General features: G+C 39.1%; 2 protein-coding genes across 3 annotated transcripts; both read right to left on the bottom strand.

Annotated features, from left to right (window-relative positions):
• Positions 1-1,700: 1,700 nt before the first annotated feature.
• On the bottom strand, positions 1,701-7,717 carry hesx1 (HESX homeobox 1). Of its 2 annotated transcripts, XM_019358509.2 has the most exons (6): positions 7,629-7,717; positions 5,990-6,119; positions 4,244-4,409; positions 3,192-3,301; positions 2,958-3,059; positions 1,701-2,215 (listed from the first exon to the last, which is right to left on the bottom strand). In XM_019358509.2, the coding sequence occupies exons 3-6, from the start codon at positions 4,344-4,346 to the stop codon at positions 2,024-2,026; spliced, it is 507 nt and encodes a 168-aa protein (XP_019214054.1). In that variant the 5' UTR covers positions 4,347-4,409; positions 5,990-6,119; positions 7,629-7,717; the 3' UTR covers positions 1,701-2,023. The 2 variants fall into 2 exon arrangements, with proteins under 2 accessions (XP_019214054.1, XP_025762970.1); XM_025907185.1 differs by lacking the exon at positions 5,990-6,119 and having other exon boundaries at positions 7,629-7,681.
• A 1,753-nt stretch (positions 7,718-9,470) lies between these two features.
• On the bottom strand, positions 9,471-14,193 carry cyc1 (cytochrome c-1). The gene is made up of 7 exons (XM_003448369.5): positions 14,037-14,193; positions 12,279-12,469; positions 11,900-12,026; positions 11,533-11,690; positions 11,274-11,434; positions 10,302-10,402; positions 9,471-10,002 (listed from the first exon to the last, which is right to left on the bottom strand). Exons 1-7 carry the CDS (start codon positions 14,115-14,117, stop codon positions 9,898-9,900), a joined length of 924 nt encoding a protein of 307 aa, XP_003448417.1. The 5' UTR covers positions 14,118-14,193; the 3' UTR covers positions 9,471-9,897.
• Positions 14,194-20,056: the final 5,863 nt, after the last annotated feature.

The following is a 20,056-nucleotide window of genomic DNA, read 5'->3' as shown; positions in this document are numbered from 1 at the left end:
TTTAAGGCTATTGATAATCAATAACAAATGCATCATAATTAACAACAGTAATAAATAAATTCAATAGAAAGAAAGAAATATTACCTATTCATTAATACAGAGGATATCAAGAAATACGTTATTTATTTGACTGTGGCCAGTTGTTTGTAATTTTTTATGCTTTGATACTTTTTGGATATTTCCCACATACTTTGATACTTTTTCATACTTGTTTCAGCTGATGTATCAAATGTCAGGCACCAGAAGGAGCTTGTATGTTTTTGCAGTTCCTGTCTGGGTTCAGGCACAGCACTGTGGTTTCTAGTTACTCAGTGGCTCTAATTCGGCTTAAGGCGTAAATATGGTTGTCTCTCTTACTTTGTTAACCCTGTGATGAACTGGTGGATGGTGACATTTCCAGGTTGTATGCTCTTAAACGCTTGTCCCACCGCAACCCTGAATGGGTTGAAAAAAACTGAGAAAGAGCCTAAATTATTGATCGTATCTCCAGACTCCCAAGAACCTAATCCAGTGGTGCATCCTTTGAGGTGGAACAAGCCCAATCCATACATCCTGCAACCCAGAGATCCCGAAAGATCAGTGCCCACATCCTAATATCAGATACAACACTCCAGAGGTAGTGGGTGACAGCTATTTTGGCTGAATACGAGAGGCCTAGCTTCACTATTATGCAGTCTTTCACCACTAATAAGGTGGCAAACCTGCCCAAGTCACAGTTTGCATGTTCTCCCTAGGGGTCGCAGATGCATGGGTTTTCTCTGGATGCTAACAAATTTAAAAGACATGTTAGGCTAACTGGCGATTCTCATCTGGCTGTGGATGTGAGACAGATAAAAATGTTCAAAGCGATGTATAGTCAAAGTAGCTTTTAGTAAGGAGTAATTTGAGCACTCAGTAAGACTTAAAGCACAAGATATAAATGCTGGCCCATTGCCACAAATATACTAAAGTAAAGATAAATGGTGCAAAAAACAAACGAACACAAGATTCAACAGCCTAATCATTTTTAATCAAAATGTGGATTGCTAATAAAATAAAGACTGTTACGGGTTCGAAATTGAGGACGAGAGTAAAACAATGATGGTCCAGAAGAGGTCAATCAAACAATTGATTTTAATGAATACACGCAGCGTGGAGAGGTGCAAACTGCAAAACAGTTGTACATCTCTACCCAAAATACGCTCTAGACTGCTTTTATAACATCAGGGTATTGTAACGCCCCTTCTTGCGTTTACAAGCACATAATTTGCATGTACAGAACATTCATGTATTTTAAGAATTAAATGCAACATAGAGGTTCCTCCTTGTGGCATACTCTTCCGAATATGGTGATGACCTAAGGCCTTTGAGGTCACCATGGACTGGACATCCTTCTGTCACCTGTAACTAAGCAAACTCAAATACCACAAGAAGCTGAATACATTCAGGCCTTTGCTCAGGTACTATTTTACTGTAACAATATACTCAGCATATGAGTTATGATACATATATATTTAACTCAATCATTTTAAAGTAGTTATAACTGCACCTATAATAAACATGTTAATATTTGATTATGATAACCCCTATAATGTAAATTATAACATAATGCCAGCAGCTTCAATAAACACTTCGATGAAATGATAATTAATGCAATGATAAAGATGATGGTTATGAACAGTAACCATAAAATAATTCCTATAATTCTACAAGACCTATTCACACAGTGAGACACAATAAGATTATACAGAGACAGCATTACACAGACCGATCTACAGCAGATCTTACTAAACATTTTAACTTCCAAATCTCCAGAATGTCAAACATTATAGTTTATCAGTATGTTCAACTTGAGGAATTTATTTTTAGTGCCAAAAACAATCACCTGGGTTTGTGCCGCTCACTGAGATAAAACAGTGCGAAACAACTCGGACATTAATTTGTCTCCATTTTTTTTCATTGTCATGTTTTTGGACAAAAGAAAGACAAAAGACAGAATCGGGAAGAAACTGATGATGTGTCGTTAATAAGAAAAAGTCGTTAATCAGCCTTCTTTCTCTGCCTCAACCTGTAGATGAGAGAGGAGCTCTCTGTCACCTCGCCTGCCCAACCTGACCTGCAGATGACCAATGACCTCATGTCCGACCCCGAGGTCAGCCACAGCTGTTTGAACCAGCTGCAGTCGGGTTTCTCTGAGCGAACGCCTCAGTTTGGCGCGTCGATTTTGAAACCAGATCTGAGAGAGAGAGAGAGAGACTGGGTGGACATTTTTTTTCACATATTTTTTTCTTGTATATACACATTATTATATGAACTAAATCTGCTAAATACTGATACCCTAAACACAAAGCCAGTTTATGAAAACACTTTTTAACAGTGCTGACTTGTTATTTCTCATGTTCATAGTTCTGACAGTCTGGGTAAAGATTCAGTTCAGTTGGTTTAGTTGCCGCCCCTCCCTGAGCCTGGTTCTGCTGGAGGTTTCTTCCTGTTTAAAGGGAGTTTTTCCTTCCCACTGTTGCCAAAGCACTTGCTCATAGGGGGTTATATGATTGTTGAGGTTTTCTCTGTTTTCTTTGCAGTATTGTAGGGTCTTTACCTTACAATATCACGCTCCTTGAGGCAACTGTTGTTGTGATCTGGTGCTAAATAAATACAACAGAACTGAATTGAATCAAATTATTTATCAACTCCAACTCTAACATGATTGGCTCCAGTTTAACTTGAGATGGCAGATGGCACAGGATTATGTGAAACTTAAGCAAATACATCCAGATCTGTTGTCTAACATCTAGTGTTTAAACCTCACCGCTGACCTAGAAGTCCTGCAAACAGAGTTTGATGGATGAAATCTGATAAGTTTCAGAGGAAAAGAACCATCACTGAGTCCTGAGATTAAATGTAGTAGGAGCAAGGGCAGGGACTGACAAACGTGTAGTGGTATACATTTAGTTTTTCAGTATTCTGTATGAAGCTACCTGTATTCTGTCCTCATCCAAGTCAAGTCTCTCTGCCAGCTGTTCCCTCAGCTGAATACCCGGATAACAATTCACCTGAAACACTGTCTCCAGTATATTCACCTGGGAAGATGCACACAATGATATTAATAAACTAGGAAAAAACCTGTATTTCCTCCTATAATGGATTGATGTCATGATCACTGTATCATAATTGAACAGAATTATTGAATAACTGGATGATAAACTGATTACCTGGCTGTTGGTAAAGGCAGTGCGTGGTCTGCGTCCAATATTCCAGTTTGATGTCGGCTGGGAGTTTAGCTGCTGCTGTTGTTCTCTGTTCTCGCTCTCCACATTATTTTCTGGTTTAATGGAAAAAATGAAAGAGCATTTCGCATTAATGCAACTTCTATAATCGCAACATTTAGGCAGCATTAAGCCAAATTCTAAAAGTAACACTGGAAGTAAGAGTTACTTTTCACAATGATGAATCTTACAAATGCAAAATATGAAATATATAATTTAAGAAAAACTATGAAGACGATTGTTTAATTATGCTTTACTTTGGCTTGATTTATAGTTTTGTGTAATGAGCCAGAAAAAGCTTAGTTTAGTAGTTTACTTCTAGTCTGTTGCCAGTGTTCAACTGTAAAATAAAATTGACACTTGGTAAGAGGGACAACAACAAAGGGACAAGCAGGAGAACAAAGAAAGACATGAAAGACAAGAAAAATGCATGTTCTTCAAAAGCATAGACCGATAAACTCAGTTTGATTCCTGTTACAGCAATCGGACGTAAGGAATCGCCCCAAATCAGGTTTTAAAAAAATATCAAAATACTGAAAGTGTCAGACTGAAACACTCAAAGTTTAGTATCAACTGGAGGATGTTATATTACAAAAATTACAGACTGAGAAGTTTTATAATGACACAAACATGAATCAATGTTGTGATTCAGTTTAATCTAATTGCATTTTTTAATTTATCCAAATTTCCTTTTTGCTTTGCTGTAACAGAGCAGTGCTTGTCTGCATCCTTCATAGTGAAGTGAATGAATGAACGATTGTACTGAAGTGCTGAAATTTAAAAAATAAACTTTCATGTTTTACTTTTTGTCTACAAAAAACAGCAGAAATCAACCTTTAAACCTAAACTTTAATATTACATATGATAATTAGTTTATTTTAGATTTTGTTGTTTTTCCATGCTTTGGAAATATTGTCATATTACAGTACAGAGGTTAGCACTTCATCACTAACTAACAGACTACCCATTACTAACTCTTCAGAGCTTTTGTTCCTTACCTGCCCAGGGTCGGTGGAGTTTCAGGCAGTTTCTGGGTCTTTCCAAACCCAGAATCCGATCGATGGAAAATGCCAGCCTGCTTTCAACTGTCACAGACGCCATAATGATTACGCTGACTTATAAACAACCCTGAAAGCCAAGTGCCCCCGGCCTGCAAACAACAATCTTACGTTGTTGTAAAGAAAGAACAAATCCAAAAATCAAGCAGTAGTTGATCGCACTGTGGGTCCTGTAGTTCTGTAGTCTAAAATAAACTGAAGAGACCAGTGGCTGTTTTAGTCTGAGGTGCATGAAGCAGCAGGACAACAAAATGATGACTGCTGGTTTAAATGGGAATGGGGGCTTTACAATGGTCACCAATTAGAACTAAGAAGTCTTTTTTTCCATGTGAATGAGATTCCCTGAGGTTCCACATAGGAGCTAATCTCAGCTAATTGTGTCTGTGTGACCTAAAGACAGCATAAATATTTAACTCCACAGTCAAATACAAGTCTGCAAAAGTATTTGCAAAATTCACAGGAAACAAAAACAGCTCATCTGACAGCATTTGTGCAAATGTGTAAGTTTCTCTCCCAGATGATAAACTGTATGAGTGAATGTGTGAGATTAGGTTGGGAAGTCTTTTTTTGAAAACTGCCACCATGAAACAAATACAAAGCAACACTGACTCCTTTTCTTCTAAATTACCAAAGTAGAAAATCAGTTTAGTTTTCACAGTAAAAAAAACCTACATCCTTCTGTTACAATGCTGAGGCAGAAGTTAAACTAATAATAATGATAATGATAATAATGATCCAGTGAGATCCACTAATGCTATTAGCCTAATCTGTTTGTGTTGTGATGCAGATGAAGCTCGTAGTGTCTGAATGCAGTCTGAATCAGCAGGCAGGAAACCCTTTTCAGAAACAGATTAGCTCCTAATGAAGGCCTAGGGCAGCTTTAAATCAACAGCACACTTGTTTATTTATCCATGAATGAAAGGTGGGACGGATGTGACTACATGCAGAGAGAAAAGCCACTTAAACTAAACCTCAGTGTGACTGTGGCAGTAGAGTTGAAGCAATATTTCAACATTACTTATCACAAGGTCGGGGACAAAAGAAGAACACCTTCCTTGGCTTTGTCCAAATTTAAAATAATGAGAAACAGAAATGTAAAAACAGGTGTACAAGGGTCAAAACCCAACTCCACGACCATCAAACTCTGGAAATAAACACAGCCAACATATAAGCACCACAATTTTTAAAGTATGTTATCTTTAAAGCACTAAAAAAAAAAGAATGAGTAAGGATATTTCTATCTCAACATAATAAGGAAAATAAGGACACACATAGCTTGTCATTGAGGGGGATGACAGACTATGTGTGTCGTAAATCTGCCACGTTCAAAGGTATGAATACAGTATACATGCTAAAATCCTAACATTGTGTGTGAAGACACACAGATAACATACCAACAATTTGAGGACATGACTGACACAGTGTGTACTCTTAAATTTTTTGTGAATCTGTAAATGCTATTGTTGCTGTGCTGTGTTTAAAATTTAACATAACAAGTGTTTTCTTTGTCACACTCATTTTTGTTACAAATTACATATTTTTCAACTAAATTTGACCAATAAAAGCTGATTTTGAAACACTTTTAAAAATGTTGAACCCAAATGCTACACATAATTTTGTTCCAGATTAAAATATCTTTACTCGCTACACTTTTACAAATACATTCACTGTGCTTAGACCACACACCTTTCAAACTTTAGTGAATCTTCAAAATTTTCCCAGTGATGTCAACATGTCAGCATTTCTCACTTTAACTCCGCTGGTTCCTTCTGCAAAGCAGCATATCAAAAATCCCTTGCACATTCCAACATGTTCACTGGAACTTGAGGGAGTGACAAATAGTTCATGCTGAGCAGGAAGAAGGGTGAGTTACAATAAGTGAAAAGATTCCTCTGTTAAATAAAGACTTTGGAATTCATTTAAATTGGTTTTGGAATTTAACTCCTGTTTGCTGAAACAAAGTGACTGAGACAACCTTAAAATACAATCAAAATAATCAAAATTTAAAAAAATACATATTTATATTTAGTTTATATAAAAAAGTTTGGTTCCCAAATCATTTGAACTGGATTTTGTGGCAATTATTTCATGGTTCAGGCTTTACAGGGTTAAAGCTCCGCCCCTTATGTAACACACCTGAGATATTCCAGTAAGTGTCAGTCATTTTTCCGCATCTTGCTTTCCACCCCCCATCCCCTCCCGCCCAGCACACAAACTCAACTGACAAGAAACTTTAGTTAGCTCAGGCAGATCACATCAGCAGCATCTGCTGTGAGAGAGCAGCTAAAGGAGGAGGTTCCATAATTCTGGCATTTCAACCTGCTACAACACCGTGTGCTGAAGTTTGCTGTAAGTTTACTGAAGGCATGATCCAAAGGTAAAGTAAATATCAGTGAGGATAAAGTTGTGACTGACTACATTCCTTCTGTGCTTTCAGCTTCACCCGGAGAGAAATGTCTTACAGATCAAACAATGATCTCTCCTGTCCTATCTGCCGTGATATCTTTAGAGATCCTGTTGTCCTCTCATGCAGCCACAGCTTCTGCAAAGCCTGCCTGAGGAACTGGTGGAACGAGAAACGAATACAGGAGTGTCCAGTTTGTAAAAGAACATCATCAAGGAGTGACCCAACTTGCAATTTAGTATTGAAAAAACTGTGTGATTCAGTGTTACAGAGGAAACAGAGAAGTTCTGCAGTGTCTGAGACCCTCTGCAGTCTCCATGGTGAGAATCTCAGACTCTTCTGTGTGGACCATCAGCAGCCAGCATGTGTCGTCTGTCTGCATTCAGACGAGCACTCCAGACACAAATTCAAGCCAATTAATGAAGTTGCATCAGTTAACAGAGCTCACCTCCAGAAATCCCTGAAACCCTTAAAAGAGAAACTGAAGCTTTTTCAACAAGTTAAAAAAACACTGTGAGAAAACGGCAGAGCATATCAAGGTCCAGGCCCAAAACACAGAGAGGCAGATCAAGGAGCAGTTTCAGAGGCTGTGCCAGTTTCTACAAGAAGAAGAAGAGAACAGAATTGCTCTTCTGAAGAAGGAAGAGCAGCAGAGGAGTCAGGAGATTACAGAGAAGATTAAGGCTCTGAGCAGAGAGATAGACAGTCTTTCAGACACAATCAGTGCCACAGAGAATGAGCTGAGAGCTGGAGACGTCTCATTCCTGCAGAACTACAAGATTGCAACAATAAGAGCTGAACGGCGCCCCCTGCTGGATGCCCCACAGCTGGTTCCAGGAGCTCTGATAGATGTGGCCAAACACCTGGGCAACCTGACCTTCAACATCTGTAACAACATGAAGAAACTGTTTTCCTACTCACCTGTGATTCTGGATCCCAACACAGCAAATCCAGAACTCGTTCTGTCTGAAGATCTGACCAGTGTGAGAAAGGAAAGTGAACAGAAGCTCCCTGACAACCCCGAGAGGTTTGATTACTGTCGCATTGTTCTGGCCTCTGAGGGCTTTAACTCAGGGACTCACAGCTGGGACGTTGAGGTTGGAGAAAGCGAGGACTGGTTTGTGGGTGTTGCTGCAGAGTCCGTTCAGAGAAAGGGAAAGCGCCCGTCCTGTTTATGGAGAATAGGATGCTTTAATAGTAATTACATAGCACGGTCCTTATCGGATCCCTCCACGGCTCTTACACTGAAAACAAAGCCCAAAAAGGTCAGAGTTCACCTGGACTGGTACAGGGGAATACTGTCGTTCTTTGACCTAGATACAAACACACACATACACACCTTCACACACACTTTCACCGAGAAGCTGTTTCCATATTTTAACACTGTAAATGCATCACCACTGAAGATAATACCCAGGAAAATAGCGCTAAAGCCCTGGTCAGACAGTATTAGTGTAGAAATCTAAATCCATTTTTTTTTATAATTAATGGATTCATGTTATTTTCATATTCAATGTTTGATGTGATCAATGTAAAAGGTTAATATTTTTAAATTGGTCAGATTTCATAACTCATTAGTTTGAGCAATATTTAAGATTCATATGCAAATTATATATTTTTTGGCACTTAAAGGTGGGATAATTATTTAGTACAATTAATTTATGCATTCTATGTGTGTTTATTATTGGATGGCATTTCTATATAAGGTTTAATTTGACATGCACTGAGAAAGGGGAAAAAAAGGCACTCATTACATTTTTAATATTTTTGTAAGGGTTTAATATGAAACATATCACCGCCATGACGTTTGGAAATATATTGGTATGAAGTAAAGGGCCTCAGTGAAGTTTATCAAAGAGTCTCCTGGATCTGTTTGTCTGGAAGTTTGGATTCCATTGAGGAAAGAACTCGGGAGTATCACGCTAAGGATTCATTCATTAGGATTTACAGTTAGTGTTGACTGAAAACCTTTCGAGGCCATTCCAGCTGTCATTCAAATACATTCAATTATAGGTTCTACACCAGCATCACCACATAGCTGTGGAAAACACGTACCCGAATGTATGGATTTAATCATAGTATAATGTGCCAAATTGAATGTATGTGCAAATGACGCCATTCAATTTTTTCTTTTAAGTTCCTTTCTAATCATGCCTTATTTCTACATATTTTTCACATTATTTGAAAAAGCAATTTTTTCCTTTAACATGGCTAATGTGTATGAAAACAAAACTTCAGGAGATGTGTTGAAGTGCTTGGAAAAAAAGTTTAAGTCTTAAATGTTACTTGACATCAATATAATATTGGTTTTTTCAAACAACAAAGAAATCTGAAAGTGCTGCAGAAGATTCGTGGCAGTGTCATCCATGTAGAAAGAAAAATGTAAACTGACTTTATGTGACTCTGATTTTATTTTTCTGTACAGTTTAATGAAATACAGACTTGAATCAGACCAAAGAAGCAGTGACGTTTCTCTCTGGAGGTCAGAAGTCAGAAGATTGTTTAATGAATATGTGACAAAGTTTAGAAGCAGAACGTCATAGGCAGCATTTAAATGTGTGAATTCTGCTGCTGTCTGAAATAAAACACATGCCCACAGAAAGGTTCCTTTAAGATAATTTATTTTGTACAATAAAACTGAAGTCTAGAGCATGCTTTGTGGAGAAGACGGTGGAAGAATGACTTATCACACACCCTGGATGTTTCACTTCTCACCACTTGCATTGCTATTGAGTATCTTACAAAGATGGACAGTCAATCAACTTAGCAGTCAATTGTGACAAAGAGACTGATACGAGATGTCAAAACAGGAACTGCTACCAGTAGTTAACTCGTTGCCGATCAAACAAACTTTGCAGCAGGTGCGTTCAAGAACACCACAAATCTGAAACAAACGTGAACCACAATATTCAGGATACTGAAAAAAAAAAAAAAAAAAAAAAAAAAATTTTTCACAATACTTGTCCTACCATGCCACCAGCTTAGTAAATACAAAAAAAAAAAAAAACCCTGTAAGAATAAACATAGTACATCCACTCCAAGTTCTGTTCCCCGTCTCAGAAAGGCATGTTTGTGTTTGTCAGTAATTATGTGGCGAAGATCATCACATGGTGAGCATTGTGGGGTCATTGAACGCAGCCCTCTCCGTTTTCGGCCCAGGTTGGGGTGTGTGAGAGGTGTTTTGATCCATTTACTTAGGAGGCCTGTAGGCGATCTTCCTGCTCTTCAGCACAGACCACCTGTGTCTCTTCATGTAGTAGAGCAGAGGCACAATGATAGCTGAGCCCATCAGCAGCTGATAGGAGAAAGAACACAAACATTAACCTATACCAAGATCCATGCTTAGACATGTTTTAAATATTCTTGAGACGACAGGAAGGTCACTTAACAAGTCGTACAGTTTAGTGCATGACATAAAAAACTTTTGTTGCATTTCATACCCACGACATGTTTCCTGCAAAAAATCTTGCAGAGTTGCATGTGTTGATTTAATTAAACATATCTAAATTTGGAGTATCACTCAAGTAAGAATGCCAGCACTTAAAATGACACCCAAAGACAAAAAATAGGCACTCTAGTTGGTCAGAGGTGTACCTTCAGTCCCATGCGTTTGCGTTGGTCATGCTCGGGCTCAGCAGCCCACCTTAAGAAAGTACACACATCCTTAGCAACCTGACTCATGGTGGCAGGGGTTCCTATAAGAAAACAAGAGAACAGAAACCATCAGCAACACTTTTTTTGTTCCTTCCAAAAAAACCCCCAAAACTGTCATGCTTCATTTATCAATGTAATAACAAATTACATTGCAATAAAGTTATTGAAACCATTTATGTGCAGCAAAAGAGTTGATTTAACCAATTTAGCACACTAGAAACACTTAAAATATGCTACTCAACACAGCAAATGGATTCCCTCAGGCCTCACTCTGAACGCCACAAGTCACAAAGAGGCGTCTTTCTGTCACATCCTCTCAGAATGGTGCACAGATTTTGATCTATAAACACCAGTGTTTAAAAAAACTAAACCTGCGGAACGAGTGGGCAATATTTTCTGCCAGAAAAGGATACATTGAGCAAAGAGCCGCACACTGAACGAAACGCAAGTGTTTTTGAAATCCATGAACTTCAGAAGACTCCAGAAAAAGAGAGCAAATTAAACGCTTAATACGGTCTATCTGGTGAATTCCCACATTCATTTCCAGCCAGCATTATATTTTATGATGATTTTATTTTTTTAATTCGCCTGAGACAATATGATCACTACTGAGCAATCCACCCTGCACTCTTAGTTTGAAACTTCAGTCATAGCTAACCAGTAAGCATGGCCCTTGCAGTCTCCTATGTCCCTACAAGGAAGCTCATCAGGCGCCTGCAGTGAGACCCAAAAGCACAAGTGTATTTATATTAAAAGGTAAAAGAAAAGGCATGTTTTGCATGTCTTCTTTTTTTGGTTCACTCTAACAAACTGAAACTCTTTCTAAAGAGGGAACCCCCCCCCCCAGAAAATAGTGCTCCCATTTCTGCAGCCGGACAGAAGATTATCCAAACATGCACCTGCACTTCTTACCATCATCATACTCCAGAATTTCATTGTAGATCGGTGGGGCCATGCCGATAGCCTGCCCAGGGAAGTAGGGGTTGTAGTAAAGTCCCTCTCTCACTGTCACTCCTGCAGGAGGGTCGCAGTAACCTGTCAGCAGGCTGAACACATAGTCTTCTCCTCCGTGTCTGCAGGAAGCAGAAGGGTGAAACAAGTTAATGCTAAGGATACTGCAGTTTTTGGGTGTTTGCACCTTTCAGAGTAAACACGGGTTTTTAGGACTTACCTGGCGTTCACAATGTAGCTGAGGTCTGGAGGCAGGGCGCCATTGTTGGCAGCCCTGGCTGCCTCGGGGTTGGGGTAGGGCTTTGGGAAATAGTCTGACAGCTTTCCTGGTCGGGTGAACATCTCTCCACTCTCATCAGGACCATCAACTACCTCAACCTAAACACAAATCATGAGAAGAGAGAGGTCACCACCTACGGGCAGAACTTACTTCTAAAGATAAAAATAATGAGACAATTTCTAAAATAAAAAATAAAATAAAAAAATTCTGTCTGTAAAAGACTAAAATACCATTAAGTCATTAAATTTAGAATATTGGCAGAATCAAGATTATTCACAGGATCACATCTCCCCACATATAGACTCACCTCTTCAGCGATGGCCTTCACCTCGTCCTCTGTGTGCGACACTCCCACGAGGTTTCTGAAAGCCAGGTATTCCATACTGTGGCAAGCTGAGCACACCTGCTTATACACCTGGTAACCACGGCGAATACTTTGGGAGGCAGAGAGAAAGATATGAAACATACAGAGTTATTTTATAAGAGCTGCATGAAACTGCCAAAACAGACTTTCAATGAAAAATTCAAACTGTATAAAGAAAATGAATGTGAATAAAGTGAAATTCTCTGCAAACTCAAGTCTTCAAAGCCAGCTAATTCTTTTAGTGGCAGTTTTACATTCAGTGCCTTTCATCACTGGAAGGATGTTTAGAAACACTTCAACAGTCTGTATACATTCAACTCACCTAGCATGGTCCAGAGAGGACAGAGGTCCAGCGTGACTCCAGGGGTACTGAGGGGGATGAAGCTCCAACTCGGATGCTTTAACCGACTGGTGCAATATCAGTGCAAGCCCGGCTCCACCGGCTGTGACCACACCCAGCGTTGTCAGGGCAACCTTCTTCCCCCTTGGCAGGCTGGCGAAGGACATGTTGGCCTGTGAATGGAAATAAGCACAAAAAGTTACTTTAAGAAACTCATCCAAAAAGGGCAATCTACAGACGACTATCCATTAGATTCAGTTACTTTAAATTATATTAGAGCTGAAATGTGCTTGGGCATGGCGCCCAAGTATACAGGACTACTGGATATTCAAGTACATTTGACAATTTATTTTTTGGTCTGAGTACATAATTAATTTTTAAGTTTACAGTTTCCCAGTGAGCCTAAGCTCTTCCTTCTTTGTGTTGACCTTTTGGCTGGTATCCTTCTACATCACACACCTCTCTCTGTGGACTACAAGAATAATTATTGTTCTACTCTGAAGAATTGCTATGAGCTGAAGGCCAAGCCTGAGCAAAACCTGCTGCAGGTAGAGAAGTTTGTGTGCAAGGTTTAGTTAATTGAGTGGCCCTTTATATAATCCAGTCTGGTTGTCCTTATGAAACTGCCCTTCACTGCTGATTTTGTAACCAGGTGTTAATGACAGCATGCGATGACAGCATCCTCACATCAGCAAAACAAACATAACACACCAACCTCAACCTCTGACATAAAATAATGCTTGGCAACATTAAGTTAGGGTATTTTATTTCAGTTAAGGAAGAAAATCAATATAGCAGTTAATAGCCTAATGATTGACATGCATGTCATTTACTAACAGGAATGCCCCAATTTAGCTATTTCTCGCTATGCCCTTCTCCATCTTTACTGGAATACTCACTCTGATTAAGCATTAGTAAATAAGCAAATAGAGTTTGGGAACCAGATCTTTGCAGTCTGAAGATTATATCCCCAATAATCACAACAAAACGATCTCAAAGAACCTAAAGCTGAAAAATGTCTCCTTGTCCCTGAACCAGGTCACAAGCTCAGTTGGGGCCAAATGACAATTACGTTCAGCTTCTTAGGTATTCTCGGTTATATCCATCGTCTGAACCGCGTATCAGTGAACTGTAGACAGGGCACAGATATTTAGCTTGGCGATTGAAATTGAGGACGGCTTTTATTCACCGGAAGTCCTTTCAGTCCTTGAGATGCTAACTCTTTAGCAAGCTGTTTAGCTCAGCGACTTCAGCAGGTGTCGTTACTGACAGAAAGTCAACAATCGCGACCCACGCCAGCTGAGTTTAAATATGCACAAATACAGTGGCCAGACAATTCACATTAATCTCCATGCATCGTTGGCCAACGTATATTTTAACCACGTTGCACGTTTGCCGGGTGCTGGACACGACATCATGGTTTAGCTCACCGGCTAGCTTCCTAAACACATTGAGGAGAACCTGCGTTAAACTGTCTGTGGCATTTAATTTTGGAGACACTGATGCGGTACGGCTATCAAGAGGTTATCAGTGATAAAACATTTAAGAAATTAAAGCTACAGTTGTTGGTAAAATCCTAAAAAGTGTGGGAACACGAGTGACCTTGTCTCACCCCGCTGTCCGCACCAAGCTAACCTTAGCTCCTTGCCAGGACACCTCACAGCAGCGGTTTTCTATTAAACTGTGTCCTAAACACGTTCTATCATGTGTGATAAATACTATGTTCATCTGTCGCACTACCTTGGAGGTCCTGAGAGTTTTCGGGGTGCTGAGGAGAGCCCTCCCGTTCCCCAATAGCACCACCGCTCGTAGCGCCGCCATCTTCTTTGCGGTTCTCGCTCTGCTCTGGAAAGAGTTGAGGCAGATAAACAGCTTGTTCCGGTCTGAATCTTCAAAATAAAGACTGCCAGTGAAGCGCTTTTATTACTAGTTACACGGGTCCTTTGGTCTCAGCTGTCAAAATAAAATCGCTGAGACCCAGCCCTCCATATCTACAATGTATGAAAAAACAAGGGAATTACTGAATACTGAGTACGTTCAAATTACTCTAGATTTATTTTGAGTTTTGCATTATTTGTATGCAGTTGGTTTATTTAAGTAACCCATTTCTGACATTTTGAACAGCTAGTTTGCAATACACTGCAGCATACAATATTTCAGAGGTCAGTAGAAGCAAGACAGAATACATGTGTGTGAATGAGAGGGAGATAGATGTAATAATGAAGCTGCAAGGAACAGAGGTAGCAAAGGTAGAAGAGTTTAAATACCTGGGGTCAGCCATCCAAAGCAAGGCACAGTGCACAAGAGAGGCAAAGAAGAGAGCGCAGGCAGGGTTGAACGGGTGGAAACAAGTGAAACAGGTGTAAGACCTACTAGGATGTATGGCTTGGAGACAATGTCACTGACAAAAAGACAGGAGGCTGAGCGGAAGATGCTGAGATTTTCACTGACAGTTAACGGGATGGATAAGATTACAAATGAGTATCCAGGGTATTCAGTATTCATTTCAGGGTCATAAGGTGCTGGAGCCTATTCCAGCTTTCACACAGCAAGGGACAGAGTTCATGTTGGACAGGACGAACACAGAGAGACAGACAACCACTCACACCTACAGACAGTTTAGAACAGGGGTCCCCAATCCCAGTCCACAAGGGCCGGTGTCCCTGCAGGTTTTAGATCTCACACTGGATCAACACACCTGAATCACATGATTAGTTCATTACCTGGCCTCTGGAGAATTTCAAGACATGTTGAGAAGGTAATTTATCCATTCAAATCAGCTGTGATAGATCAAGGACACATCTAAAACCTGCAGGGACACCGGCCCTCGTGGACTGGGATTGGGGTCCCCTGGTTTAGAATCAACAGTTAAACTAATATGCATGTCACTGTACTGTGGGATGAAGCCAGACTACCTGGAGAGAAAACCCACCCAGACACATAGAACATCCCATCTGGACAGCGGATTCAAACCTAGGACCTTTTTGCAGTGAAGTAATGGGGCTAACCACTACACAATCCTAGTACTATATAATACATTATATAATATAAATGTACATATTTTCATAACTTAAGATATAAGAAAGAAATAATACAACTTTATGCCTATTTATTTATTTTAAAATAAATACATTTGCAAGTGGAGAATATGGGCCTATTGCAGTGGCAATAGGTAACGTATTGCGTATTTATTTTCTTCATACTGACCGCTCTTATTGTGAAGATAGCTACAAAAGTACACCGGATGTATAAGATGCTAGCTAACTTGACATAAATCTTACACAACTTATTTACACAACATTTTTTTTGGTTAAGTAACGTTTATTTGTAACATTCCGTCATTAATAACATAAAAATAGTATTTACAGATTTTACCCTTACAGCTGCTTTCTGACAAGATCTTTTGCAATGAATGAAATGTAAAGTTTATTTTTTTTAAGAAAATGTGAAAATAGCCCCACCTAGTGGCTGCTCCAGGGCTTTTCAGACAGTTTGACCTACATTGCAAAGGCTGATGTCACACTTTTATCTGCTGCTATTTTAAACTTTTTTTTGTTCTTGTAGGCTGACCTATGACACTGTGAACGACTGAAATGATGGTAATGTGATTATAAATACACTTTTTAAAATCATTATTTCAGAGTGGATTTTAAAAATATCTTTAATCTACTTTTACAGAGGCAGACAGTGAAAACACATTACAATGTAGCCTCCCAGAAACACAAGATTTAATGACGAGGTGACAAAGCATCTAAAATTATCTATTTTAAATGGGTGTCAGTGCCAGAAAACTGAGACCTGCTGTATTTTCCCATAGCTGTAGGTCACATCTCATGTACTCTATAATTTGGAATAACACATGTTCATGTTTGCTTCTTTTCTGCTTTTATTTTATTTTATTTTATTTTTTAAATTTAATCTTCTTTTTCATTTTTGAAGTTTGATTTTGTAGCCCCTGTCTGGTTATGACCTGGCCAGGGTGTACCCCGGGATAGGAATAAGCTCCAGCGCCCCTGCTACCCTTATAAGGATAAGCAGAAGAGAATGGATGGATAGTTTGATTTGTGTGCTGAAAGCTAATAAATTGTGAGGGTTTTGTGGTGAAATTTAAGGCCTTTACTTTTTTAATCAAATAAATAAGTCAATAAAGTAATTAGTTATTAACTAAACTAAGATCTTTCAAAGCTACAGTCCTTTATTAAGAAGAGCTTTGTTTGTACCCCCTAAACTTTTTCTACATGAAGTCATATTCATGATGAAAAGATGTGTTTTCTTTTTTTTTTCATGTACTCACTTTATTTATCAAAGTGGCAACAGTGAAGCTTCATTTTAACCTTAGGGTCTCCATCCTTTGCCCTGTATGCATATTGGAAAGGGATTTAAAAAAAAGCAACAATATGAACAGAAGGAATGATTACAGAGAGCAAATTTTCTCACATTGCAGGTGTTGTACCTGCAAATTCCAGAAGGTGGAAGCAGAGTTAAAAAATAGAATTCACTTATTAAAGTTCATAGTAAAAACAGAATAAATAAATATGAGCAAAAAATACAATTTAAAATTAAAAACAGTAGATTTAAATACAGATATAATAGATTTATGGGACTTATGTTTTTAATTGTGAACACAGAAACAGGAAAATTCTCTGCAAGCATGAAGCTATAAAAACCCAAATATAAACAAAACCATTCAATAAAACCTGGAATATACTATGACCCCCAACATATTTTGAAACAAGTATAAACAGGGGAAACATTAAAAAAAATGTATTGTGTGTAATAATAGGTGTTATTACAACATGAATGAATCTTGCATCTCCAATATAGACATGAGACATTTTTCAGAAACACAGATGAAGAAAGCAGATCTTATCTAAATAATAAAACAACAAACATCCAGCTTGAAATATTAAGATACATAAAACATCTAACTTGTTTCAATGAAGTGAAGTTCATTGTAAGCTTAACTGCAGATGGATGTTTGCTGTTTAACAGCAGGCAGGTAATAAAGTATTAATCAGACCCAGAAGTCACTGTCTTTGCTGGTGATTGTTGCTTGAAAGAAAAACAATTCCATTTCAATTCAATATTTTTTAGGTTTACTTCTGTTGCACAGGTACCATTTTACATTTTGGGGGCAGATTGGCCTGCAAGGCTGTTGTTAGTTTTTCTCATACCGAGAAAGCTCACCAGAGATTCTTTTTCCTGTTTTAATTAATATTTGTTTTTTGGTTTTTTTTCAGTAACATCTGTGCAGTTGTTATCTGGCAGAAATTTGAATGTAAATCTTGCTTCTTCTTCCGGTTGCTCCCTTTAGGGATTGTCACAGCAGATCATCTGGGTCCACCTCACCCTATCCCTAGCACCCTCTTCTGTCCCACCAACCCTCTGCATGTCCTCCTTCACTACATCCACAAACCTCCTCTTTTCCTCCTGCTCGGCAGCTCCATATTTCTTTTTAAATATATTTTTTGGCCTTTTAACTGGCTTTATTTGATAGATACAGCAAAGATCGAAAGAGCTACTCTTTCCTGTATCTTCATGATACAGCTCATCAGCGTTCTCCCTCTGTAGTTGATACAGCGCTGCACATCAGCCTTGTACTTGAAAACTGGTACCAGTACACTTCTTTTCAATCCCTCAGACATCCTCTTGTTCTCCAGGATTGTGTTAAACAATCTGATGAAAAAGTCCACTGCCTCTATGCTAGACAGTATCATCTAGGTCAACTCCCTGTCTACTCTTCATAATCGCGGAAACTGGAATGTAAATAAAGCTCCAGAAAAAAACTAATTTGCATGTATGTTAAAAAAACAAACAAACACTTAATTTAACAGGTATCTCTTCCACAGCATGTCTTTTGCCCTGTCTTCTTCCCTCACCCCAGCCGGTTATGGCAGATGGATGCCCCTCCCTGAGCCTGGTTCTGCTGGAGGTTTCTTCCTGTTAAAGGGAGTTTTTCCTTCCTACTGTTGCCAAAGTGCTTGTTCATAGGTGGACATATGATTGTTGGGGCTTTCTCTGTTGTATTATTGTAGGGTCTACCTTACAGTATAAAGTGCCTTGGGGCAACTGTTATTGTGATTTGATGCTGTATAAATAAAACTGAATTGAACTGAATTCAATTGTATGGCAGTAATAAGGCCTGGGTGCAGCTACAGAAATGTTTTGAAACAACAGAGGGTTATTACCTTTTCACAGAGGGCCAGGTTTAGACAGCATTTTATTCCCTTAATAAATTAAATCATTATTTAAAAATTGAATTTTTATTTACTCCGGTTATCTTTGTCTAATACTTAAAATTTGTTTGATGCATGTCTGAAACAAGTGTGATCTTCTGTAATGCTGCTTTTTGTCCCTACGTTGAATTCCAACAGCTTTAAATAGACAGTCTTGAGAGTTTTCAGGATGCAGAAAATTACAAAACTAATCACTCGCTTTCTCAAAAAATCAGCTGTGAACATCAAGTACATCATTTCTAAGAGGTCAGAAAGAAATGTCAGTGCACGTGAAGGAGGCCATCATTAGAAGGATATAAAAAATAAACTCATCAGACAGGTAGCAAAAACTTCAGGCTAAATCAACAATCTGCTACATTCTCAAAAAGAACGAATACACTAGTCAGCTCAGCAACATCAAAAGGCCTGAAAGACCACAGAAGTCAACTGAAGTGGATAATTACAGTATTCCTTTCTGGGTAAGAAAAACCCTTCACAACATGTAGCCAAGTAAAGAACACTCTCCGGGAGATAGGCGTGTCATCGTCACAGTCTACAATCAAGAGACACCACCATGAATGGAAATACAGAGGCGATACAGCAAGGTGCACATCATGGGTTACACTCGAGAAGAGCAGGTTAGACTTTGACATAAAACATCTAATAGAACGAGCACAAAGGGTGGCATGATGGCTAGCAGGATCGCCTCACATCCTGTGTTTGCATGTCATCCCTGTGTCTACGTGGCTACTCCCTGGGTACTCTGTCTTCCTAACACAGCCTAAAGACTTGTATGGGGCTAATTGATGATTCTAAAAACTGACCTTCGACGTGACTGTGAACTGTGAATAATTGTCTGCCTATATGAATGTTAGATTGGGGATGTGTCTTGCCTGTACTCTGCCTCTAACAACTAGGACAGGCTCCAGGCCCCCGCAGTTCTGAAGAAAATGGATCAATGGAGTTTAGAAATTTCTCTAAATTTCTGGCATGTATGTCTTCCACTGGAACCAGGTCGCTAGTGTTTAATGATGATGTGACTGCTGAACGAAGCAGCTGGATGAAAGTGAACACGGCTCTGCTCTCTGCTCAGAATCAGCCAAATGCCACAAAACTCATCAGACAATGCTGCACACATGCAAATAGACAATGACCCAAAGCATATTGCAAAAAACAATCCTACCCACATATTGCCAGTATGTTCAGTGAGCAGTACTCAGATTCAGTTTCTGTAGTAGAAACTGTTCTAATCTCATTGTATAATCAAACTGCCTTGTTGAGTTCTCAGTTCTCGCTGAGTAAATATATCCAGTGAAGACTACATTTATTTTTGCACGTGTGTGTCTGCGTTTGATGAATCAAACACATGATGGGATACAGCACACAGCAGCAGTTTTGCGCATCAAGGCCCCCGATGAATTATGGGAGCTCACTATTGGGAGTGCGGTACTGCTGTTGAACTCTACCATCAGATCAGAAGAATCCATCACCGCGGCGTTTTTTCATTTTAACTCGTACGTCAGGAATGATTTTTTTTAGGTCAAA

The sequence above is a fragment of the Oreochromis niloticus genome, linkage group LG5 (assembly GCF_001858045.2).
Source record: "Oreochromis niloticus isolate F11D_XX linkage group LG5, O_niloticus_UMD_NMBU, whole genome shotgun sequence".
NCBI lineage: Eukaryota > Metazoa > Chordata > Actinopteri > Cichliformes > Cichlidae > Oreochromis > Oreochromis niloticus.
This window is presented reverse-complemented; position numbering and strand designations above follow the sequence as displayed.

What these genes read in the sequence shown, in the direction of transcription:
- cyc1 (XM_003448369.5), bottom strand. Translation starts at nt 14,117, where the DNA reads ATGGCGGCGCTACGAGCGGTGGTGCTATTGGGGAACGGGAGGGCTCTC. An exon ending in TCCTCTCTGGACCATGCTAG is followed by an intron (nt 12,027 to 12,278) that starts GTGAGTTGAATG and finishes TGCCTCCCAAAG; the next exon opens with TATTCGCCGTGGTTACCAGG. An exon ending in AGCTACATTGTGAACGCCAG is followed by an intron (nt 11,435 to 11,532) that starts GTAAGTCCTAAA and finishes TGCTTCCTGCAG; the next exon opens with ACACGGAGGAGAAGACTATG.
- hesx1 (XM_019358509.2), bottom strand. Translation starts at nt 4,346, where the DNA reads ATGGCGTCTGTGACAGTTGAAAGCAGGCTGGCATTTTCCATCGATCGG. An exon ending in CTGCCTTTACCAACAGCCAG is followed by an intron (nt 3,060 to 3,191) that starts GTAATCAGTTTA and finishes GCATCTTCCCAG; the next exon opens with GTGAATATACTGGAGACAGT. An exon ending in TGGATGAGGACAGAATACAG is followed by an intron (nt 2,216 to 2,957) that starts GTAGCTTCATAC and finishes TCTCTCTCTCAG; the next exon opens with ATCTGGTTTCAAAATCGACG.